Source organism: Henningerozyma blattae, chromosome 1 (genome assembly GCF_000315915.1).
Source record: "Henningerozyma blattae CBS 6284 chromosome 1, complete genome".
NCBI classification, from domain to species: Eukaryota; Fungi; Ascomycota; class Saccharomycetes; order Saccharomycetales; family Saccharomycetaceae; genus Henningerozyma; species Henningerozyma blattae.
Genome location: NC_020185.1, coordinates 1 through 25,885, shown reverse-complemented (window position 1 = coordinate 25,885; position 25,885 = coordinate 1). Strand labels below are relative to the sequence as shown.

Sequence of the window (25,885 nt, the reverse complement as noted above, 5' to 3'; positions counted from 1 at the left end):
TTCAAAATATCGTTTGCTCATAGTTTAAATCTTAGTTAAGTAATCTGTTTGCATAATTATTACATTATTATTATAAAAAAATCTCCTTGCCTCTTTCGAAAGGGAATATATAATATATACAGGATATACCATGAACAGTTATAAACTTTTGGGATATTTTCGTGGTAATTAATACTCCAAAAAATGGACAGATCCACCATCAACGAATTGATGGTCTGATATTAAAATAGGACCTATCACATCCTAATACCTTCTTAATATCACTACTTGGGTGTTTTTAGTAGTAAGGCCACGTATGCTTAATGCATGTTGGATTATTTATTATATTAAGTTGTTATTAGTTGTTGTATAAAGCCACAATTACGACTAAATTCATGCTTTATTAGCTGTTAACACAAACCCACGACTTATGACACATAATGCCACAGCTCTGACAAAATAAAAATGAAACTAGAAATGTATAGGTTGTGCTAATTAATCACAGTACGGTTCTTAATATTCTTAAAGTATTTCTAGTATTGTATCAAGTATCACTAACACATAATAGAAGGTTGCAAACGTTGAACTCTTTCTTGGGTGTTTATCTTAGACTATTGTAGTAAGAATATGAGTTTTATTTTCCTAATAATCTCAAATAAATGTGTCCCATTTTTATATATTTTTATTATTAGTACTCATATATAACGTTTTATTAATTTATAGTAATCTCAACTCCAAAATTTTTTAAAAGAATTGAATAAAAAAAAACATTAAAATTTTGTACGACAGTAGAATCTTTTTTAGTAATGTCATTTTCAATCTACCAGAGCTATATCTTTATACTAATGGCTAATAAAGACTGCATATCGGCATAATTGTGGCTTTATGCAATAACTAATTGCTAGATATTCATGGTCTTTATACATGCAACAGTAGATATACTGGTTTAGGATAAACGATAGTAAAACGTGAATATACGTTACTAATAAAAACGCCAATTAGAAAATTTGTTGTCGTTAATTAAAGTAGATCATGTAGCTACTATAGGTTATACTAAACATGAGAGAGATATAACTCTTGTGAGGTTAATTAGGTAAATTTTTTTAACCTATAGACGACGATGAGTTGAACTTCTCTTGTCCAAAAATAATGTATAAATTGCCAACATTTTATTTGATACCTAATCTTTGTATTTTATATATTATATATAATTGTTTTTCCTACTCAAAATGGTAGGAGGTTTCTATACTATAAACAATATACAAAAAAAGAATTATTCTCTTGATTATGACTAACAGTACTAATATAAAGGATTCTAATGTCGTACACTAATAACAACTTAATATGAGTGATAACGCTTCATGCATTAAGCCTACAAGGCCACACTACTAAAACACCCAGACAGTGATATTAAGAATGTATTAAGATGCGATAGATTCTATTTTTGTATCAGGTAATTAACTCTTTGATAAAAGATCTGCCTATTTTTTGGAGTATAAAATACCACGAAGATATCTCAGTTGTTTCAACTGTTCATTGTATATACTATATATTATATATATTTCCTTTCCTAAATAAGGAAGGAGATTTTTCTATACTAAATAATATAAAAATAATTCAATAAACCAATTAACTAAGTTATTAAACAATGAGCAAATAGCTGCCAATTTATACACTTTGGTTTGGATGAGACAAATCAATTCATGGTCGTCTAGAGATAATTTTTTTTACCTAATAAATCTTTCAAGTATTGTCTGATTCTTGTGCTTAGTATAGCATGTAACATTTATATGATATCCTAAATTTGATAACAAAGAAAGTATCCAAATGAGATTTTTATTAACGTTTATTTGTGTTATACTCTTTTATCTAAAAATAAAATATTTATTGTTCTATGTATAAAGGCCACCAATATAAAACAAATCTATAATGTATATACACAAGACGGTACTAATAAAAAGAGTATATTTCGTGTATCAAAGTGAGTTATTAAATTTCAATTACAAAAATACATATTGAGATCATAGTACTCAAATTATTAGTAGTATCCGAGTAAACTACTAACGTAAACTAAATAAAAAACTTCGCCCTCCAAAAACAATGAACTGATTCTTCTCATCCAACTCATATCGCATAACTAACTAACCTTTTTTCAACGCATTTTTTTCGTATTTTATATTTGTATTTTACATACTTTTCATTTCTACTCAAAAAGGGTAAAAGGTATCTCAACTATTAATTTTATACAAAAACAGAAATTGCTCTTTTTATTCAGATAGGTTGTATTAACAAGGATAATGGTCCTAATTTTGAGCTAGCAGATTTCTTTTCCTCTATCTACATATACAAAAATATCTGACTTGTACTTTATATCTTAAAAATCCTACTCCAATCGATTTATACGATCTTCTTTAAGAACAATAATTTCTATTTACCATGTACTATCATCTGATATTACTGGTCTATTTTTTCTTGTGAGGTATGGACTAATTGGTTACTATTTTGATACTAATTATCTTTACTTCCTCATCATTTCAGATCATAGAAGTATTACTATTTACTTGATATTTTATAAACTTTAAGTTCACTCCTCTTAGAAAGATCCATTAGGGGCTTATGTTGTTGATGATATTACCATGTTATAAGCCAATAATGTTAGTTAGCGTTGTTCTATTCCTAAATTTCCTTACTAGCCTTCCCAAAGTACAGAAAATTGGAAACTCACCTAGCTGTGATTCTAGTGAAATGCCCACTTCATATCCTTTCCATAGCATTAATTTTACATTAGAAACAAGAATAGTTAGGTGAAAATATACCAATTATAATGTCATATGACGTTATTCATTGTAAGTGATTTGGTAATCCAGTGGATAAGATAATAGGGATAGGTGATGGCACTAATATCATTCGAACACTACAATGGATAGCTCAAAATTACATGAAGTATTACGCCCCTTTCTATTAAGCAGTTTAAAAAAGATATTGATAAACAAATACCAGCTAATTACCTGCTAAAGTTTATGCACAGAAATTGTTTAACATTTGCATCACCTGAAATTATTTGGAAACATGATTATATTAGGTCATGACTTTTTTTTTGGTTAGATCTAGTTTATTCAAGTGTGACAAAATATCCTATTAACAGGACAACTTTAACAAATTCTAGTTCTAGTTTTACCGCCCTAAACATTGGTAGTAAGATTAGTCAAAAAAAAATGATGTAACCTTTATTCCATTCAGGTAACAACTAAATCCAGATTTTGGTGAATTTATAAATATTATTTGCGTACCCAATATTTTTGGAGCCATATACGCTGACTCTGAAATAAATTTTCTTTCTCATGCTGAGGTTAAATACATTATCCGCTATTATTTGCGATCAGCATTGAATGAACCTGATGAAGAGATAAAGCCGCTTATCCATAAACGAAGTAATACCATTAAGTAAAATTTAACACCTGATTATATTCTGAATAGTGATAATAAATGATAAATAAAACTATACATTAAGTTATATATTAAAAGAATTGGGACCCGATAATAATCAGAAGAATAAAAAAGGTTCCAAAACAAAATTGTAATAGCTCTTCTGTTACCGTTACTGATAGACTTAAATGTAACGAAAATAAAACTATTGATATGTAAATGCTAATAATTTTAGTAGTAATATAAATACTTTGAGGAGTCCTGTTTCAAGATTAAATAAATAATTAAAGTGCAATGGATAAAAAATATACATAACCAACGATTTCGAATTGTTGAAGAATATGTGAAATGTTGGTATATAATGAATACTCTGTGGGATTATTCAGAAAGAACTTTAGTTAGTTAGAAAGAACTGCAGATATGATTCTAAAATTTTTGTTAAATATATTAGATTAATAGGATAGTGTGTATCCAGGATAGAAAATGGTAAAAACGAAACTTGCTGCCTTTGTCTAAGTTATAATAACAAGATTGTAAATATATAGAGGTAGACCATAGTTCTTAGTTGTTTAACTCATAGAAAAGGAGAATTAAAGTAGTGATTGTGAGTAATAATTTAGTAAGATCAACATAAAAGATAGTGCATAACATTTTGGTATATTGCTTCTAGGTGTCTACATAATATGCAACGATATTTATACTGTCTTGGAACCTTTTGACACAAATGAGGTTCAGCAAATTAATTTATGATTATAATACAACCCACCTTGAAAGTAAATTTGTCATATATAGGAGTTAGATTAGAGAGTGAATAATTGGAATGATACTTCAAGAACATCGAGAAACTAAATTCAATTAACTTTTATAATTTTCACTAACTATTGACGTAGTTGGATTAATAAGGGAGATGAAAAATGATATAATGGGTTTCTTGTAGCATAAAGTCTTTTTATTGAGGATGCATACTATAATATACTGAAAGAATATTTGATGACACCAGAACAACATACTAATACTATTGGGAACTAAGAGTAAAGAATGAAAAAAGAAATCAAATAACTGCAAGAATTTATTGAGAAATTAAACTAATCTATCGAAGCTTAGGCTGTTTTGTCCTCTGAATAAAGTCTCAAGTTGTAAAAAAATCGTTTACCTATTATTTTTTTCTTAATATATTAAGGAACTACAGCATATAGTCATCTGTCTTTACGATATTTAGATATTCTATTAATTAAATTAATATATTTTACCATAGTTAATATCACGTGGTAATAATAATTTACTTTCCAATATTTTAATATTTAGTTTTAATATTTATATAGCAAAATCCTTTAAATAAAAGAAAACTGATTTTCAACAGAAAAAGTTTAATAAATTTAATATTTATTATAAATATTACATCTAATAATTACTAATATTTCCGTAGGTTTATAATTATTAGATTTTTAAATATTAAATATATGCAAGATTATGTGACCCGAACCGATATTATAATTTAAAATTTTAGATGATACTATGCAACGGAACTATAGATTGGTAAACGCGTTTTTGTCTGAATGTATTTGAATTCATATCGGACAAAGTTATCCTAGGATATATAATATATGCCATGAATGCATTGTCCTTTTTATAAGTAATCTAGGAATATAAATAGTATGTGGATTTTATGACAAATTTTACTTAGAAACTTAAGCAAACTTTCTAGATTTTATAGCAAGTTATACATGCAAAATACCCAGTGAAAAATAACCAATTTGTAATATACTGGTGTTGTTATAAAATATATGAATACACCAATTCCTTTTTATTGCGACAATATTATTAGGCAAATATTTAGTATTGAAAGTCTTACTGTTACTATTGAGATAAAACTGAAAATATTCTAATAAATTAAATTATTCGCAATCTGTAACCAACGGAAAAATAGCATGCTTAAATATAAATTATATTTGTTTCCCTTTTTTAATTAATTAAACTAGCTTGTAAACGTATTGTAAGACAGCTTCCGAGTGTACACTCTTGAAGTACTTTAATCTAAATGATCAGCTTTAAGATTTATAAAAAATATATAAAAAAATTTAGCTCTTTTCCTTTTTTACTAGTGTGTTTACAGTTTTAAATGAATGTTAGAGATTTTCATTAGTAAATTATCTACTATCTATTTGAGTTAAACATTACAACATTTACTCAATGATCTTCAATGCGTCAAAAGTGGTGTGAGATTTCTGTTAAACAGTTTTCTATAAGGGACAAGTGTCATAAATGGTACAAGGATGGAATTTCTTTTTAGATGATTCTTTTAAATTTTGAGAGAAATTTTTAAAAAAAAACATTTAGTATTGCTTTCCATCAAAACGTACTATTTTTACAATTCCATTTGCTCACATATTTTTCTAGCTATAAAAATTCGAGTCTTTAAGCTAGCGCGTGATGTCGATAGTTTCATATGAAATTATAATGCGAGAATGGACGAACTTTATTCCTAGATTTGAATTACAGCTGAAATAAATTAGTAAAATCCCCTAATTAACTAGCAACTATTGTGGTTCAGGGACAATTGAATAAAATGACAGAAAAAAATACTTTGCCATGCTTGGTTGACTTATGTATCTTTCCAGTTGGAACTGATAGTGTAAGTGGCTCTGATTTTGTAACCAAAATAGAGCAGCAAATCCAAGAAAGCGGATTAAGTAGTACTTTACATGGTATGGGTACAACAATAGAAGGGCCTTGGGATGATGTTATGTATTTAATAGGTCAACTACATTTAAAAGCTCATCAGAATGGCTATGTTCGAATTCATTCTGACATTAGAGTTGGAACTAGAACCGATAAGCCTCAAAGCTATGCTAGTAAAGTACAAACTGTTGAAAGAAAGTTAAAAGAGCTCAGCAAATGAGCATTTACTATATTTGAGCGAAATTTTTGTTTACAGTTTTAAAATAGCTTGAAGTTATGTTTGAAATGTATAGAAGTATACAAGTGCATCATATATAAATATTATATCAATTTTGAGATGTAATAATAATAGAATTTAACATTTTTGTCGGCAACTCCTATAGTTAAAATATTAATTCTTTTAGGTCATATTTTGCTGGAATATGATTATATCATTTTCTATTAAGTGGTAAAAGACTTTTATCACGTGACTTATTGTTTAAAATGTTTTTTTCTGTTTATATCGAAAAACACTGTTTAAGAAATATATTCATTTTAGTTATAGTATTTACTATATATATCTAAATAAAGTAATCGTCTTTATATCTTAAACACTGTATAACAATGTCTAACTCTCTTGAATCCCAGTATATTTTTACTCTTATCACTTGAGAATAAGAGGACCCTCATGTAGGAAAATAATGGAAATGAGATATGAATATAAATTACTACTTGTAGACATCATAAAATAAGAAGTCACTCCTCTAGTTAGTATAAAACATGATTTCATTCCGACAAAGTATTATATTTGAGGCTGTAAAAAAAAGTTCATTCTATTTCGAATTTTGGTATTAACGATCGTTATTTATTGAACAATAAGCATTCCAGGAATATTAAACTTTTATGAGAAATTTCAATAAGTTTATCTTGTAAAGATAAACTAATTCCTACTGTTTGAAGAAGAAAAGGACGGATTAATTTCCTGTTTACTAGAAACTATAGATCTTCGAAAATACGCATTTATAGGTCATTGGTTCTGATATCCTAGTTCGTTTAAAAGCTTAGTTAAGAAAGTTTTAGAAGTAATTAAGAATCCTGTTAGAAATAATCATAGTATAATTATCATCAAGTAATCAGAAATAATTGCTCGACAAAATGATGAAAATGCTAATGTATGCAACAATAGACCAATATGACGCGGTATTTTATATCTAACCCTAATTATTGCGAAAGGAAATATCTGGACAATGAGAAACCTTCCAACAATTATTACTATTACACAGGACACTTATACCCCAAGCTGTAGCTTTTTTCTTTTTATTTCATAGATCATTTAGTAAATTGCTACTTACAGAATTGTAAATAAGCAAGAACTAGAGCTTGGCCTAGATATTGTTATAGATATTGTTACAGATATGTATTTAGATTAGTCACATATCATTTCAATAGCAATTTTAGAAGGGAAGATGCCATTCATATTTGACTATAAAATGCAGGACATGAAACTCGTCCGATTAAGTTTATTCAAGTTTTACTTGCAATTAGATCTACAGCAATATTTATTAATGATATCAGCACTTCTACGCCAACCAATACGATTACTATAAACTCCAGGTACTCTTCATGAGAATGGCCAAGTTGCTCTTTCAGCATCTGTAAAAGATCCGAGATTACTTCTAATCTTTGATTTAGCAGAGCAACTCTTTGATTTATTTCTAGATAGCCTCTAGTTGCCTGATAGATAGGCTCTAATTGAGGCTCTGACCACATAATCTCTGGGGAATCTAAAACAGAGCCATGCAAATTTATGTTAATTCGTAATATAAACAGCTCTCCAATACTTTTCATTATGTCTTCTTTACTCATTGATACTTTACCACTTAGTGCGATTTCTTGAGGAATACCTTGTGTATCTTCGATAGTGTTATCGACTAACTCTTCAAACAAAGAAATTTTTACGCTCTGTGCAATTGCATGAGATATAGATAATTTAACCATATAATTTGACCCGTCTCTAAGTGTAATAAAATCATTATAAATCCTTGGCTGGTAACTTTGTGTCACATAATAATTGAATTCTTCGATTTGAATATCTTCTTCAGCTAATTTCTCACGTTCAAATCTTTCAATATCGGCCAACAGTGCTTGCTCTTCCCTTTCTATGAAACCCCACATTACAATGACACCGTATTCAAAAATAAATAAATCTGGCTGTTTATCGCTAACATTAATATCTCCTCCTTCATCGTCTAAACGAATAACATCATCATGCTCAAAACGTTTACTACCTCGCCAATCTTTATATATAAATGGTGTATAAAGACATTCGTCAAACAATTTAGGAGTTGTTTGGTGTGCCTTTTTAGTCTCTTTTAACCAGTGAATAAGTCCTCTCATGTTATAACTGCTAGCTGTGCAATACGCAGTTGTTCTAGGAAGTAAATGCCTATGCGCCTTTCCCAGTTTTTCAGCGTCACGTCTAGCATTTTTATCTGTTATCCGATTAACTTGAGAGTATACTTCTTGCTCAGGGAAGATATCAGTCTGAAACTCAGCTGGGGTCATTTGAAATGGTCCTTCAGGCAGTAATTTTAGCTTTCTAGCGGTTCTTGATGTTCGTTGTGGCCCCATCCTCCCATTCTTCGACTTATTCTTCGACTTATTTGTTTGATCATTCAGACGCTTATTTTTATCGTATAATGGCATTTGGGGAGCTTCATGCTGGCACTCATTGTTTCCAATATTGGTAGTTGTTAAGTTACTGTGTGGATATTTAGGAGGAATATATTTTTGAGCTTTACTAGACTTTTGTGTATAAATATGCGGCTCATTATGTAGATTAGAATTAACATTCAATGAATCATCTTCTTGATCTATACATTCTGGAACTGTCTCCTTAATGTTTGAAACATCTGAAATATGATGAGAATGAGAAGGTACGCTAGTGTGTCCTAATAATGGCTGTTGTTCAAAGTCCAACTCGATTGTAGATTGGTTATGACTTCGATCAACTGAACCGTTTAAAGACTCAGCTCTGTCCATTTTTATCTGATAATATATTATATTTATTTGGATAAGCTCTTTATTAAGGTTAGATTGAAAGTAAATAGTGTATTTTCGATTTATAAGCTGATACTTTGAAATGATTTACAAAACTTCCAATCACGACAATCCTAATAAGTTTAGAATATCTTGGATTATAGTAGACATAAAATGGATGTCATATGTTTATGATAAAATCAATATATAAGATAGTAACATCTCAATTTCTTTATTTTGTGTTTTGTTTTAGGTTTGACTTAGTTAATACGGCAGGGTCGTTAGTTTTTCAAATTAAATTGTGATTCATGTCTCCAGATAATTAACTAACAAATACGTTCGCGCAATAATCAAAGGAAATCAATGAAAAACTACAGAAAAAATGAAATACTTATCATTATCACAAGTAGTAATATGGTAAAGACACCTACAAAAATATAGATAGCTCTACTCTGTGAAATATTATATACTTAGTGGTGGTTGACACTTTACTAACTCTATAATTTAGGAATTTATCAAAAAGAGGAAAATTATAAATAGACACTAATGACAGAAGAAAATTTAATGAGTATTGACGAAGTCAATAAACTGAAAGAAGCAAATGAAACTCTAGGGTTAAGTATTAAGCGTACTCGTTTTTCAATTAAACGGTTAAGACTCGAGTACAGTATTCTTTTGGAAAGGTTAGAATCACGGATTGATTCAATTACAAATATTAAGGATGAAAATCCTTTGCCAACTTTATTGACGATTGAAAATGCAGCAAATGCTAATGGTGACAATAATATCAGTAGCATTATAAATTCTAGTATTAAGCATGTAATTAGTAACAATATAGGTAATGGTATGAGTGCTGGATCAACTAGTCTTTCTACTGAAAGTGGACGTAGCATTAATAGTGAAGGTAGATCTCAGAATAATATCAACTCTGGCAATCCTCAAGTTCTGACAAATTCATCAACTGGGAAAACGTCTGCTCGCAAGCCCATTCGTAAAGGTAAGAATAAGGCGAACAAAATACATAGGACAAGAGCTCAAAAGTTAAAGGACAGAGACCCAAATTTACCAAAAAGACCTACAAATGCCTATTTACTATTTTGTGAGGAAACTAAAGAAAAAATCAAACAAAGTGGATCTGCAGATGTGACTAAGGCTCTTGCAGAAGCTTGGAAGAATTTGGATGAACAAGAAAGAAAGCCATATTACAAATTATATAGTGAAGATAGGTTAAGATACCAACGTGAAATGCAGATTTATAACACAAAATATGGAAAAGGGAATGTTAACAGCTCTTCAACTAATAATTCAGTTGATACTGCGACTTCTAAATTGAATACAGCTGTAGAACTTTCTCCGCCGAAGAATGAAATGCAAATCAAATCTCTAGTGGATACTGAAACATCCGTTCCACCATCGATGAATACCATACCAAAAACGAAACAATCTACAAAAATAAATAAAAATGAGAATAAATTAGTAGCAAAAAGTGACGAAAGTGGTGAAATATCAGCAATTAGCGATAGCAATACACCAGCAAATTCCAACAATATAGAATCGATAAATGACGCTGTGACAATGGATATTAGTATTGATGAAGAGGACGAAGAAGAAGACGAAGAAGAGGATGAGGATGAAGGACAAGGGGATGAAGCAGGAGAAGAGGACGATATTGATGAAGGAACAGAAGATAGCGTTACTAATGGTATGGATGTACTCGAACGTTTAGAAGACGACGTGGCAGCTGAATAGGTTCGTCACTCCCATACGTATTTATATATGCATATGTAGATAAATATATACCAGTAGCTCGAGCCAAATATTTACTCTATTTATGACTCTGCTATCTCTTTTTTCTGAAAGCAAATTATACTAGTAGCCCTAATATTCCTTATATCTTTACTGTCGTATCTTTTTTTTTAGAGTGACACAAACTCATTTTTGCCTTGTTTATTGTCGCCTCGGCAATCTGAGTTTTTTAAAGATTTTTCGCTCTGTTCCTCTTACCGTACTTTTCAATGAAATTTTTTCAAATACACCAGTCTCCTGGAGATGTGAAGATTCGAAGCCCGTCAAACCGATCAATGCATTGTTTGTTAACATAGGTTTTACAGATCATATCTGAATTTTTCTTTATATATTGTTGAGAATGGCTTCCCGTATTGTCCAATTACCACAAAGTAGCATATCTTTACCTTACAACAAACATTCCTTTATTTGGATTGGCATTAAATATACTTTTGTTGTGAATTGTCTTACGATACATATATTGGACAAGAATATCATTACTTACACTCATCAATTACAATTAACATGTCTGAAAAAATTGCTTCTAATCCAGCCGAAAAGCCAACTAATGAGTCTACTCAAAAACCTCCATCTGCTGCGGTTTTCTCAATGTTTGGTGGTAAGAAGGAAGTAAAGAAAGAAGAAGTAAAGGAAGAGAAAGAAGATGCTGGAGATGACAAAAAAGCTAAAGCTGAAACTGAAGAAGAAGAAGAAACAGATGTTCATTTCGAGCCAATAGTTCATTTAGAAAAAGTTGATGTCAAGACTAATGAAGAAAATGAAGAAGTATTACATAAAGTTAGAGCCAAATTATTTAGATTTGATGCTGAAAATAAAGAATGGAAAGAAAGAGGTACTGGGGATTGTAAATTCTTGCAAAATAAAGAAACTAAGAAAGTTAGATTATTGATGAGAAGAGATAAGACTCTAAAGGTATGTGCTAATCATATTATCTCTCCTGAATATCAATTAAAGCCCAACGTTGGTTCAGACAGATCTTGGGTATACACATGCACAGCAGATGTAGCTGAAGGCCCTGCTGAGGCTTTTACCTTTGCCATTAGATTTGGTAATAAAGAAAACGCTGATAAATTTAAGGAAGAATTCGAAAAAGACTCAAAAATTAAATAAATAAAACAACATGGAAAGTATGAACTTTTACTTTCGTTAATCTTTTGTTTATTTCTGTGATAATTAGAATAATTATTATTGATTTATATACATATATATATATATATATATCATCAGCCATTACTCTTTATATAATACTTTTTTATAATGGAAAGAATACATACATTTCTTCTTCAATATTTTATTTGTAACACACTCTCACCATATATAGTTTATTTTACTATTTTTATTTTTACAAGTAGAATGCACTTTTTTTTACGCTGGGGGTAAGAACGACGCAAAAAATATCGTTTGTAATGGGAACCATATAACTAACCAGATTAAATAATAGTTGACAATAATATAATGAATATTGTTTCCTAGAAACGTTTTTTTAATAATAATGTCTTTTGAAATTGTTTTTTTTTCCTTTTTAACTTTTAATTTTTTATCATTTAAAATCGATTGATTAATTAAAATTATTGCAATATACCATAGATGTAAAGGTAAGAAAGAACTTACTCGATTTATAATTTGAACATTGGCAAAAAATATTAATATTAAGCATAAAGAAAAGTTAATATAAATCAAAGGTATACGTTTGAACGTTCTATCTTTCATAAAATATACGGACGCTGATATTAATATGACAATATTTGGTAAGGCAAATATAAAGTTTGGAATGTTATTTATAGTCCAATATTTTAAAAATCCAACATGCCAGTGTATAGATTGAATGTATTGATATAATGATATCTTAGTTACGAAAGGTAAATATGGAATATTCCATGTAGTTAAGCACCATTCACCTCTATTTTGCAAACAAAATTTACAAAATGGAAAGTAATATTGAGTGTAAATCCAAGATACGAATAAACCTAGACCAGATAATAACGGTATATTAAAGCATATTATATTGTTACTATTCCTTATACAAGCAAGTAGATCAAATAGATAATAAATTCCCAATAATAAGCAATTAGAACGTACTTGAGTAGCTAATATAAAGCAAATCATCGACCAAAAATATAATAATAGGGAATAAACTCCATTATGTTTAAATGTATGTGATATATTTAAACTCCGATGATGGAATATCAGGCCTGTAAATGAAAAACATAAAGCTAGGGATTCCGAATATATGGAAGTCATAAACCCTGCCATAGATGATACAGAAAAAATTGTAACTGTGATACGGCATAGCCTTAAACGATATTTCTTACTATAATTTGTATTTGAAAAATAAATATCAGTTAAGTGCCAGAGCAGTATTGATCCAATAAGGATCAGCAAGTTATTTAAAGATACTGCAATTTTTAAAACTGCATACACTGTATCTAAATAATGAGCATTTGTATCAGACTTGAAGTCTGCAGGTAGCTCTATACCACACAATACACTAGTATAGCGGATAACTGATGCCCACAGAGGAGAAAACGCATATTCATGTTCATATTGTGGATTTGCATCTGGTTGTAACGATGTTTTAAGGAAATATATTGAATCCCAAGATAGTAGTTTATTCCATAAATGAGTCTCCCAGAAGCTAATTTTTCTGCATAGACCAGCTTCCTCCAAAAACAGTGTCGTAGAGGTATCAAACCCAGGCGATGGGGAGAATATAACTAGAGCATATTGAAATATTCGACAGCATATTAAAAACAGAAGTGTGTTCTTCATCGTAAGCGTGTCGTATCTTACTGGAGAGATAAAGTTCAAAATAGCTAGCAAGCCTTGAAACCTACAGCAAAGAGTGATCTTCCTAGATTGTTGTATTACAATGATAAAAGTGATGTCAATATTCTCTCCATTGTTTTAGAAGTCACTCGTTCGTTGCTAAGCATGATTCAAAAGTGCAAATTTTCACATGTTGTTCAATGGGTTCTACATGTCTCTTACCCAGCTGAAGGCATTGCAGAATTGCTTTTGTTGTACAGAATTTGTCGTCGGATTGCTGAGCCTTGTGTGATGGGGTTTTTCCCGTTTTGGTGTTTATTGGCGCTCTCCGGAATGGGAAGGAGGCGTATTGGGCCATTTTTACCTAATACGTACGCTTTGTGGAATGGACTACAAGTGGAAGAATAATAACAGTGCCTCGAGAATTTGCTTTACAAATTATTATTGTTTTAGCAATAAAGTAGATAGCATAACCTCTCATACCATGAGTAAGAAAAGCGAAATTTTGACGAGCTTTAAGTTAAACCTAATTTCACTGTATTTCTTCTCGTAGTAGGAGCATATACAATCGTTTGTCATTGAAGGTATTACTTGACTGCCAGATTTCATAATAGTAATTAGCAAAAAAAATTTTTTAATCTGTATATCAGACTCTGAATACTAGTGAAATATTCAACCAGTTTTGTTTATGAGTTATTCTAATTCGCAATTGAATACTAGAACTTTGTACAAAGTTTAAAAGATACTGAAAGAAAAAATTAATAATAAATTAGAATGGACACTCCATCTTTATTTCAAAGGGCTTCAGATAATACAGGCGTTGATGATTCCAATTCAGGTTATTTTATTAGCGATAAAGATGATCCTTATAGTACAGGTTCATGGAAATGGGCAAAATATATTTTATTTGTTTTATTTTTGCTATTGTTTTTCATTATGATAACAGTTATGTTTAGAGTTAATAGAAGAAGAATCACTAGAGGACAACAACCTATTAGAGGAACGTCTTGGATAACTCCACCAACATATAGGCAAAGTGAGAGAGATTACCATTATAATTCACATGGTGATAATGTCATAGATTATGTACCTGAATATTCTGAACAGGCAAACCCACAGGATTTGGGTCATTATGATGCAAGAGGAGAATTTCATTTGAATAATAAAGCAGAGTACATTGCACCACCTGATTTAGAACCTTTATATCCGGCAAATCAATCTACAAGTAATCGAATTCCAATAGCTAGGAATGATTTTGTAATGCCAGAATCAAGTAATATTTGTAATAATCTAATAGGACCAGTTGGTGAAGATGAAGACGGGCTAGATCTAACGAGACCTGACCCCGCAAGGCTTAGGGAATCGCATTTTCCACCTACTTCTCATAATAGTGATCTAACTAAGTCAGCTAATAATAAGAATCCTGATCATGAATATGAATTAAGAAGATACAACTATTACGCGTTGGGTGCTGAAGGCACTACTACAATTGGAAGATCAAATACTCCGGATATTCTAGATCATGATAATAGGAGTTTGTCAAGTGATTCTAGCTCCTCGGAAGTTCAACAAGAAAACATTAGATTTCCAGAAAAAGTTAAAATGTGATTGTTATAATACACCTGTAACCTACCCTTAATATATTCTAACCTTGTCTAATGGTTATCTGTTTTTGTAAACTTGATTATTAGACTTTATTTTACTACTGTTTACCAATATTTCATATCTTCCAACTTGGTATTTTATATGTTCCATCTTTTCATATTAAAAAACTCTAAAAAAAGTATTGTCTAAAAGTGATATATTGTAATGATAATATAAAAACTTATACCCCCCTATATTCCTTTTGTACGCTTTTTGATACATTATTAACTGATGTCCATATACACCATTTACTCGTTTATTTATACGCTATAATGGAAATAATAATAAATCATCAATCTCTTATGTTCGGAAGCCATCATATCGATATTTAATTATACGGATAAGTAAAAATACAAACGCATAGATTTGTTTAGACCATGTGTTAATACTCTATGATAGCTGGAATTAACTATAACATAGGTTACACGGTATAATATAGTTATATTCTCTGAGGAGAAAAGTTTTTGCAGAATCGTTTTATATTGAAAAGCAGCTTTCTATTTTGTACTGCTATCCCGGACGTGAATATTATTCTAATGGCTTATGCATAATTCTGTATATATTTCATAAATATATAATACCTCTTAAAGATTACCCGCTCAAAAAGTAATCCCTAAATTTTCAACTCTTGACGCGTAAATTAGAAGCAATATTTGGAAAATCTATTTACAACAGAAGAAATGAAAAAAAAAAAAAAAAAAAACCGAATGAGGAGACCTTCAGATACCGATCATCAACAGAAGTTCTTCAAAAAAAAGAATAAATAAAGAGAATTTCTGGCTTCTGTTTTACCATATGGATCTATATAGTGAAAATTCACGGAGTAAACTTATTGATAAGGAGGAATTTTCTTTACTGTTTGATGCGTGTGTAGAAAATAAAGTTACTACAATTGATTTTTTAATTTTATCACCGAATGAATTATCCAAGAAATTGAAAAGATCTATTAATGAAATTGTTTTATTTCAAAATGAATTAATAAAAGAATTCGATTCAATAAATGATCACTTTATTCAATTAATTAAAACAAAAAATGAAGTGTCAATTGAAAATGATAAGTTAGCTCAGGATACTCTCATTAATTATCCAAATATTTCGAAGCAACCTGATATACGCTCAAATATTTTGACTAATTCTCGACAATCTTTGAAAAGTAATCAACATTACAATGATATACAGCATTTTACAACAGGTGATCCAAAAATTGATCAACTTTTAAACGGAGGAATATATACTCATGAAATAACTGAAGTATTTGGTGAAAGTTCATCTGGTAAAACTCAATTTTTATTACAATTATCATTGAATGTTCAATTGGGCATAGAGAAGGGGGGGTTGGATGGCTCATGTGTTTTTATAACCACTGAAGGAGATTTACCAACACGAAGGTTGGAAGATTTAATTGTAGAAAACAAAAAATATAAGAGCTACCAGTTTGAAAAAAACGATTTTTTATATTATTCGCAAGAGAAAATATATACTGTCTCATGTAACGATTTAATTTCGCAAGATCATATATTAAATGTCCAATTACCAATTTTATTGGAGAGAAACCCAAACATTAAATTGGTTATCATTGATTCAATATCACATCATATGAGAGTCGAACTACAAATACCAAGGAAAAGATACAATAACTTGAATACAAAAACTCATCCTAAATCTAACTTCGATGATATGTATAGACAAATTCAGGATAATAAAAAATATATAGATAATTCGGCTGAAAACTTATTAAAATTGAGTCATAAATATGGCATTTCTATTGTATTATCTAATCAAGTCTCTGATAAGCCATTAAAGTTTTATAATAATAATTATTGTCCAAAAATTTGGGATTATGAATATCAACTAGGTTGGCTAGTTGGATGGAATAAGCGAAGTATTAAAGCTAGGCAGTGTAGAAATAATAGGAATAATAGCTATACATTAAAAGTAGAAACTCAGGTGCCAAATCTGGGTTTGACATGGTCAAATCATGTTTCAACACGAATATTATTGAGTAAATCCTATAAAGCGATACCGTTAGTAAAGGATTCTAATCAATATAGAAACACTGATGCGAGTGAAAATTCAGAGGGTAATAAAACATTTTGGCAAATACGACGAAATTTCAAAGTTATATATTCGAGACATTGTAAAAATGATGATATAAATTTTGTAATTACTCGTAGAGGTGTAAATTCAGTCTTCGATTGAAATAAGTAAGAAAATAAAAACTTGATGGATTACAAGAATTCAGCTAGGTATCTAGTAGAATTCTAGACTTTTTATCAGAATATTGCTCTTTATAATATATAATTAAAACTTAGCATTTTTTTCCCATCATCTCATATTGATGATAATGCCAGTTGATATACATTGTGTAATTATATTTAAGGTATTGCATATATTTACAAGTAGAACTTGAATAAGCCTAGTCTTAAAACGTTGTTTAATGCAAATAAACTGCCTCCGATATCTTCGAAAAAGAGGAATGATTCGTAAAAGGCTATATAGATTGTTATAAGTGCAGGTCACAAGTTTTGTAAATATTATATAAATTGATGGAGAGAGTGAAAATCACATGCTTAAAATAAATCTTTTCATCGGTGTTATAAGTAATATTATTACTAGAATCCGACATGCTTAGAAAGTAATTTCTTTAGTTAATGGCATAAACTTTTTATAGAAAGCCTCCTGTTCTTCTTAGTATGAATCAAATGTATATAAAGAAACCTAATAAATACAAACTTATAAATCGATCTTGGGTTGGTTATTTATACGTTTTATTTGGGAAGAAATTCATGATCAATGTAGGATGAAAAAATTTCCACTTAGGTTATCTGTTTAGTGCATCATGAAATTTATTTATTGAATATTATGACACATCAAGCACTTTAAAAATAAAATTTATGACATACATGTTATGTTATTAGTTAAGCCTATGACAAACGCACTACTCTGTTAGATAACCTTATAACACATGAATTACCTAATTGGGATTTTATTAGTATTACGTATAAAAATGGTCAGCGTTTACAGCGCTCAAAATATTTATACTCATTGTTTTTTTATATCTTAGTTAGGTTACTTGTTGAATAATTTTTATACTATTTGATATAGAAAAATCTCCTTACTTATATAGAATATATACAGTATATACAATGAACAATTTAAACTACTGGGGTATTTTCGTAGTAATTTATAATCCAAAAAATGAACAGATCCATCATCAACGAGTTGACTACCTGATACAAAAATAGAATCTATCATATCCTTATGCATTCTTAATATCAGTACCTGGGTATTGTTAGTAGTGGGACCAAGTATGCTTAATGCATGTTGGGTTATCAATCATATTAAGTTATTAGTTGTTGCATAAAGCCCCAATTATGATGATATTCATGCTTCATTATCCATTATAACAAAGCCACAGCTCTGCCACTGTTATATCTTGTCGGATCTTTTTCGTATTAACTGTTCTTATAATTGTCCTCCTCCAGCTAAATATGTATATAAAACTACAAAAGTATATAAAAACGAGCTCTATATATATTCCGAGAAATGCAGGTTGTATAAAAATATTACTTAGTAGGTAATATTTTATGCTCAACATTGCTTTATACTTTAAGTGGTTTTATATACTTTGTTTTCTTACTTTAATGGAGCAGAAGGTTTCTATACTTGTAGCTATCTATTAAACAGAATTATTGTCAAAACTATGTCGGGTATTAACGCTACTATAAAAGATTCGAATGTCGCATAAAACTATTATCTATTTAAAAAACCTTATTTAATAATTTTTTTGAAAGATATCAAATATTGATATTTATCTCTTTGTTCATATTGCATTTCTTTCCTGCGTTTATTTTCTATAGAATAAATTTTGATTTAAAACAAGGAATACAAACCTTGTTTCAAAATTACTAAAATTTAAGGCCAAGAAAAGACAACTTACCTTAAATCGTAATAAATATCATAGAAAACTAATACATAGATCAAATAACAATGTCATTTCCATTGTTAAAAATATAATAATGCTTTATTTAAAATATAAAGTTATATAAACGAACTAAACATCAAGTATTCATAAATGAATACCAAAATCTGAAGTAATAAAACAATAATTTCAGTTTGTCAAGAACTTAGATCCATAGGAAATAAAATAAATATACTAAAGCAACTTTGAATACATCAAAATTCAAAGTGCTTGCAGAACCCTCATATAGTACTGTAATATGTCCAATTTCATTTGGAGTTGTAGGTATTTCCTGAGGCTTATTTATATCTGAAGTGAACCCTTCATTAGCTACAGGATATGGAGCTTTAGTGATACTTGGTAAATCACTGTCTTTAGTGATCGAAGCTACTGTAGTCTGCCTAATTTGTGTACGTAATGTATTCTGAGAAACAGGGCCGGAAGAATTAATTAATCCATTTGGTCTCTTTGGATTTTGGATATTTGAATTTAGTTCCTGCAATCCGGAAGTATCAGAATCAGTTTGGATAAGTTGATTACCATTAGATGTAGATGAATACCCTGATAAATTCTTAACTGTGTTACTTGGTTGATTTGGATAAGGTGGAATATTAGGTTGATTTTGCTGGTTACGTGGAGAAGTAGGAGAAGTAGGAGAAGTAGGAGAAGCAGGAGAAGTAGGAGAAGTAGGAGAAGTAGGAGAAGTAGGAGAAGTAGGAGAAGTAGGAGAAGTAGGAGAAGTAGGAGAAGTAGGAGAAGTAGGAGAAGTAGGAGAAGTAGGAGAAGCAGGAGAAGCAGGAGAAGCAGGAGAAGTAGGATATCTTGTCTGCTTTTTAGTTTGTACTTGAGTTATTGAAGACGTTTGCTGTGTTGGTTTTCTTAGAGTAGGTGGCACAATAACTGGGCTATTTTGGTCTGATTTATGGTCTGGATAAAATGTTGTAACAGCTGCACTAATACGTCCATCACCTTCAGTAGTTGAATAAAAGGATACAATCCCTGTTTCACTTGTGTGATCATTTGAAATCATTGTTGCATAAGGTGGAGGAAGTTGAGGTGAAATAAAGGAAGAAGAGAGAATGTTAGTATTGTTCCTCCAAATGTTAGAACGAGTAGTGGTTGGACTCAATATGTATACTGAGCTTGCTGTTAGCAGATTATTTTCAAAATCAGTTGTAGAGAAAAATGAAATAATTTCGCTGAAAGTAAAAGTTTGGTAAGTCACTACAGAAGTATAAGGGCTTGGGAGGGAAAATTGTTTTGTCGAAGTAGCCATTGGAGATTGTTCTTCAGAACTTGAACTCCCAACAATAGCCGTAGGTTCTACAATTTGACTATTGCCTGTGGATCCTAAAGGTGAAATGGAAACATATGTTTCTTTAGAAGTAATAACAGTTGCAACTCCAGTTATTGGATGATCACTGTGATCCAATACTGAATCAGATGATTGTAATTCTCTAAAGGTTAATGAAGAACCAGTAACAGTGGTATAAAGTGCTGATGGACGCGATATAACCGATAGCGTGTGTGATGTGGAAGCAGTCATCAAAGTAGATAACCCTGTACTTTCTTGTATATTAGTAGATATAAAAGTTGATGAAATAGTTGTGGGAGTAGCTGTAGAAGTAGCTGTAGATAATGTTAATAACAAGGAAGGAGAGGATAAAGTTGGACTAAATAACCATGCAGAGTTAATTGAATTTTCTGAAATCAAAGTAGAAGTTGTAACAAAATTTACAGATGATTGAATTACAGTCGAAGAACTTTGGTAAGTTTCTGAACTAAAAGATATGTGGTGAACTGAATTTATTGCTATCGTTCTTGATAAATCTTGACTCTTAGATAGAGAAGTTGGTGTATTATGGGAAGAATGACCATTGTATGAATATGTGGAATGCATAATATCCGAAGAGTACAGCACTGAACTTAAAGTATCAGAAGGTTGGAGTGACGAACTTATTTCGCTAATACAAGTGGAACATGTAGTAGAAGCAGTAGAGCTTTTAGAGAGTGAAATATCAGGATTCAAATGTCCAGTAATCTGGTTTGAAGTAATAGTTATTGGTGAACATAATCGAGTATGAATTCTAGACCTGTGCTCAGCATCTACACTCGAATACTGAGAACGCAAACTACTTACTAGAGGTGCAGTTATTGAAGATTTGGAAGTAAATGGAGCAGCCATAGAGGGCTGCTCCTCAGAGTATGAAAATAAACTTGTACTTGAGGAATAAAGATCACTAATAACAGCACCAGCAGAGACTCTGTAGGTGGTAGTACCGGTGGAAGGTACACCATTGGAGTCCGTGGTGCTGAACTTAGACACGACGTCTGTTTCGGTGGATGAACCAGAGACAACGGTGGTGGTGTAGACATCCTTGTTGCCAGTGGAGTAGGCCATGGAGCCAGAGCCAGACGAGTACATGTCGGAGGCTGATGAATAGACGTCTGAGTCTGCTGGCATCTTATAAGTAGTTGTTGCGATGGAACGGTGGCCGTTTGAGTCGGTTGTCACGTATTCTGATACAACGTCAGTTTCACCAGAAGAACCGTACATGATTGTAGTGGTGTATGGATCTAACGAGTAAGAATCCGAAACTTCAGAGGAAACAGCAGAATACATACCATCAGTTTCAGATGACGAGTACATGTCGGAGGCTGAAGAATACAAGCCAGAGGCCGACGAGTACATGCCAGAGGCCGACGAGTACATGCCAGAGGCCGACGAGTACATGCCAGAGGCCGACGAGTACATGTCAGAAGAACCAGCAGAGACTCTGTAGGTGGTAGTACCGGTGGAAGGTACACCATTGGAGTCCGCGGTGCTGAACTTAGACACGACGTCTGTTTCGGTGGATGAACCAGAGACAACGGTGGTGGTGTGGACATCCTTGTTGCCAGTGGAGTAGGCCATGGAGCCAGAGCCAGACGAGTACATGTCGGAGGCTGATGAATAGACGTCTGAGTCTGCTGGCATCTTATAAGTAGTTGTTGCGATGGAACGGTGGCCGTTTGAGTCGGTTGTCACGTATTCTGATACAACGTCAGTTTCACCAGAAGAACCGTACATGATTGTAGTGGTGTATGGATCTAACGAGTAAGAATCCGAAACTTCAGAGGAAACAGCAGAATACATACCATCAGTTTCAGATGACGAGTACATGTCGGAGGCTGAAGAATACAAGCCAGAGGCCGACGAGTACATGCCAGAGGCCGACGAGTACATGCCAGAGGCCGACGAGTACATGCCAGAGGCCGACGAGTACATGCCAGAGGCCGACGAGTACATGCCAGAGGCCGACGAGTACATGTCAGAAGAACCAGCAGAGACTCTGTAGGTGGTAGTACCGGTGGAAGGTACACCATTGGAGTCCGTGGTGCTGAACTTAGACACGACGTCTGTTTCGGTGGATGAACCAGAGACAACGGTGGTGGTGTAGACATCCTTGTTGCCAGTGGAGTAGGCCATGGAGCCAGAGCCAGACGAGTACATGTCGGAGGCTGAAGAATACAAGCCAGAGGCCGACGAGTACATGCCAGAGGCCGACGAGTACATGTCAGAAGAACCAGCAGAGACTCTGTAGGTGGTAGTACCGGTGGAAGGTACACCATTGGAATCCGTGGTGCTGAACTTAGACACGACGTCTGTTTCGGTGGATGAACCAGAGACAACGGTGGTGGTGTAGACATCCTTGTTGCCAGTGGAGTAGGCCATGGAGCCAGAGCCAGACGAGTACATGTCGGAGGCTGAAGAATACAAGCCAGAGGCCGACGAGTACATGCCAGAGGCCGACGAGTACATGTCAGAAGAACCAGCAGAGACTCTGTAGGTGGTAGTACCGGTGGAAGGTACACCATTGGAGTCCGTGGTGCTGAACTTAGACACGACGTCTGTTTCGGTGGATGAACCAGAGACAACGGTGGTGGTGTAGACATCCTTGTTGCCAGTGGAGTAGGCCATGGAGCCAGAGCCAGACGAGTACATGTCGGAGGCTGATGAATAGACGTCTGAGTCTGCTGGCATCTTATAAGTAGTTGTTGCGATGGAACGGTGGCCGTTTGAGTCGGTTGTCACGTATTCTGATACAACGTCAGTTTCACCAGAAGAACCGTACATGATTGTAGTGGTGTATGGATCTAACGAGTAAGAATCCGAAACTTCAGAGGAAACAGCAGAATACATACCATCAGTTTCAGATGACGAGTACATGTCGGAGGCTGAAGAATACAAGCCAGAGGCCGACGAGTACATGCCAGAGGCCGACGAGTACATGTCAGAAGAACCAGCAGAGACTCTGTAGGTGGTAGTACCGGTGGAAGGTACACCATTGGAATCCGTGGTGCTGAACTTAGACACGACGTCTGTTTCGGTGGATGAACCAGAGACAACGGTGGTGGTGTGGACATCCTTGTTGCCAGTGGAGTAGGCCATGGAGCCAGAGCCAGACGGGAACATGTCGGAGGCTGATGAATAGACGTCTGAGTCTGCTGGCATCTTATAAGTAGTTGTTGCGATGGAACGGTGGCCGTTTGAGTCGGTTGTCACGTATTCTGATACAACGTCAGTTTCACCAGAAGAACCGTACATGATTGTAGTGGTGTATGGATCTAACGAGTAAGAATCCGAAACTTCAGAGGAAACAGCAGAATACATACCATCAGTTTCAGATGACGAGTACATGTCGGAGGCTGAAGAATACAAGCCAGAGGCCGACGAGTACATGCCAGAGGCCGACGAGTACATGCCAGAGGCCGACGAGTACATGCCAGAGGCCGACGAGTACATGCCAGAGGCCGACGAGTACATGCCAGAGGCCGACGAGTACATGTCAGAAGAACCAGCAGAGACTCTGTAGGTGGTAGTACCGGTGGAAGGTACACCATTGGAGTCCGTGGTGCTGAACTTAGACACGACGTCTGTTTCGGTGGATGAACCAGAGACAACGGTGGTGGTGTAGACATCCTTGTTGCCAGTGGAGTAGGCCATGGAGCCAGAGCCAGACGAGAACATGTCGGAGGCTGAAGAATACAAGCCAGAGGCCGACGAGTACATGCCAGAGGCCGACGAGTACATGTCAGAAGAACCAGCAGAGACTCTGTAGGTGGTAGTACCGGTGGAAGGTACACCATTGGAGTCCGTGGTGCTGAACTTAGACACGACGTCTGTTTCGGTGGATGAACCAGAGACAACGGTGGTGGTGTAGACATCCTTGTTGCCAGTGGAGTAGGCCATGGAGCCAGAGCCAGACGAGTACATGTCGGAGGCTGAAGAATACAAGCCAGAGGCTGAAGAATACAAGCCAGAGGCTGAAGAATACATGCCAGAGGCCGACGAGTACATGTCAGAAGAACCAGCAGAGACTCTGTAGGTGGTAGTACCGGTGGAAGGTACACCATTGGAATCCGTGGTGCTGAACTTAGACACGACGTCTGTTTCGGTGGATGAACCAGAGACAACGGTGGTGGTGTAGACATCCTTGTTGCCAGTGGAGTAGGCCATGGAGCCAGAGCCAGACGAGAACATGTCGGAGGCTGATGAATAGACGTCTGAGTCTGCTGGCATCTTATAAGTAGTTGTTGCGATGGAACGGTGGCCGTTTGAGTCGGTTGTCACGTATTCTGATACAACGTCAGTTTCACCAGAAGAACCGTACATGATTGTAGTGGTGTATGGATCTAACGAGTAAGAATCCGAAACTTCAGAGGAAACAGCAGAATACATACCATCAGTTTCAGATGACGAGTACATGTCGGAGGCTGAAGAATACAAGCCAGAGGCCGACGAGTACATGCCAGAGGCCGACGAGTACATGCCAGAGGCCGACGAGTACATGCCAGAGGCCGACGAGTACATGTCAGAAGAACCAGCAGAGACTCTGTAGGTGGTAGTACCGGTGGAAGGTACACCATTGGAGTCCGCGGTGCTGAACTTAGACACGACGTCTGTTTCGGTGGATGAACCAGAGACAACGGTGGTGGTGTAGACATCCTTGTTGCCAGTGGAGTAGGCCATGGAGCCAGAGCCAGACGAGTACATGTCGGAGGCTGATGAATAGACGTCTGAGTCTGCTGGCATCTTATAAGTAGTTGTTGCGATGGAACGGTGGCCGTTTGAGTCGGTTGTCACGTATTCTGATACAACGTCAGTTTCACCAGAAGAACCGTACATGATTGTAGTGGTGTATGGATCTAACGAGTAAGAATCCGAAACTTCAGAGGAATCAGCAGAATACATACCATCAGTTTCAGATGACGAGTACATGTCGGAGGCTGAAGAATACAAGCCAGAGGCCGACGAGTACATGCCAGAGGCCGACGAGTACATGTCAGAAGAACCAGCAGAGACTCTGTAGGTGGTAGTACCGGTGGAAGGTACACCATTGGAATCCGTGGTGCTGAACTTAGACACGACGTCTGTTTCGGTGGATGAACCAGAGACAACGGTGGTGGTGTAGACATCCTTGTTGCCAGTGGAGTAGGCCATGGAGCCAGAGCCAGACGGGAACATGTCGGAGGCTGATGAATAGACGTCTGAGTCTGCTGGCATCTTATAAGTAGTTGTTGCGATGGAACGGTGGCCGTTTGAGTCGGTTGTCACGTATTCTG

At 33.8% G+C, this 25,885-nt stretch overlaps 8 protein-coding genes across 8 annotated transcripts; 5 read left to right on the top strand and 3 right to left on the bottom strand.

Moving 5' to 3' along the window:
* Positions 1-5,971: 5,971 nt before the first annotated feature.
* Positions 5,972-6,304, top strand: TBLA0A00180 (uncharacterized protein; the record flags this gene model as incomplete). Its single annotated transcript, XM_004177291.1, has 1 exon — positions 5,972-6,304. One exon carries the CDS (start codon positions 5,972-5,974, stop codon positions 6,302-6,304), a length of 333 nt encoding a protein of 110 aa, XP_004177339.1.
* Positions 6,305-7,587: 1,283 nt separating this feature from the next.
* Positions 7,588-9,105, bottom strand: RMD1 (Rmd1p; the record flags this gene model as incomplete). The annotated part of the gene is made up of 1 exon (XM_004177290.1): positions 7,588-9,105. The coding sequence occupies one exon, from the start codon at positions 9,103-9,105 to the stop codon at positions 7,588-7,590; it is 1,518 nt and encodes a 505-aa protein (XP_004177338.1).
* A 543-nt stretch (positions 9,106-9,648) lies between these two features.
* NHP10 (Nhp10p) lies at positions 9,649-10,851 on the top strand (the record flags this gene model as incomplete). The annotated part of the gene is made up of 1 exon (XM_004177289.1): positions 9,649-10,851. The coding sequence occupies one exon, from the start codon at positions 9,649-9,651 to the stop codon at positions 10,849-10,851; it is 1,203 nt and encodes a 400-aa protein (XP_004177337.1).
* A 561-nt stretch (positions 10,852-11,412) lies between these two features.
* Positions 11,413-12,018, top strand: YRB1 (Ran GTPase-binding protein YRB1; the record flags this gene model as incomplete). Its single annotated transcript, XM_004177288.1, has 1 exon — positions 11,413-12,018. The coding sequence occupies one exon, from the start codon at positions 11,413-11,415 to the stop codon at positions 12,016-12,018; it is 606 nt and encodes a 201-aa protein (XP_004177336.1).
* Positions 12,019-12,273: 255 nt separating this feature from the next.
* GPI18 (GPI-anchor transamidase GPI18) lies at positions 12,274-13,677 on the bottom strand (the record flags this gene model as incomplete). Its single annotated transcript, XM_004177287.1, has 1 exon — positions 12,274-13,677. The coding sequence occupies one exon, from the start codon at positions 13,675-13,677 to the stop codon at positions 12,274-12,276; it is 1,404 nt and encodes a 467-aa protein (XP_004177335.1).
* A 771-nt stretch (positions 13,678-14,448) lies between these two features.
* On the top strand, positions 14,449-15,282 carry RCR2 (Rcr2p; the record flags this gene model as incomplete). The annotated part of the gene is made up of 1 exon (XM_004177286.1): positions 14,449-15,282. The coding sequence occupies one exon, from the start codon at positions 14,449-14,451 to the stop codon at positions 15,280-15,282; it is 834 nt and encodes a 277-aa protein (XP_004177334.1).
* Positions 15,283-16,113: 831 nt separating this feature from the next.
* RAD57 (putative DNA-dependent ATPase RAD57) lies at positions 16,114-17,517 on the top strand (the record flags this gene model as incomplete). The annotated part of the gene is made up of 1 exon (XM_004177285.1): positions 16,114-17,517. The coding sequence occupies one exon, from the start codon at positions 16,114-16,116 to the stop codon at positions 17,515-17,517; it is 1,404 nt and encodes a 467-aa protein (XP_004177333.1).
* A 1,928-nt stretch (positions 17,518-19,445) lies between these two features.
* TBLA0A00100 (beta strand repeat-containing protein) lies at positions 19,446-25,885 on the bottom strand (the record flags this gene model as incomplete). The annotated part of the gene is made up of 1 exon (XM_004177284.1): positions 19,446-25,885. A coding segment is annotated over one exon (6,440 nt), but the record flags the coding sequence as incomplete, so codon positions are not given.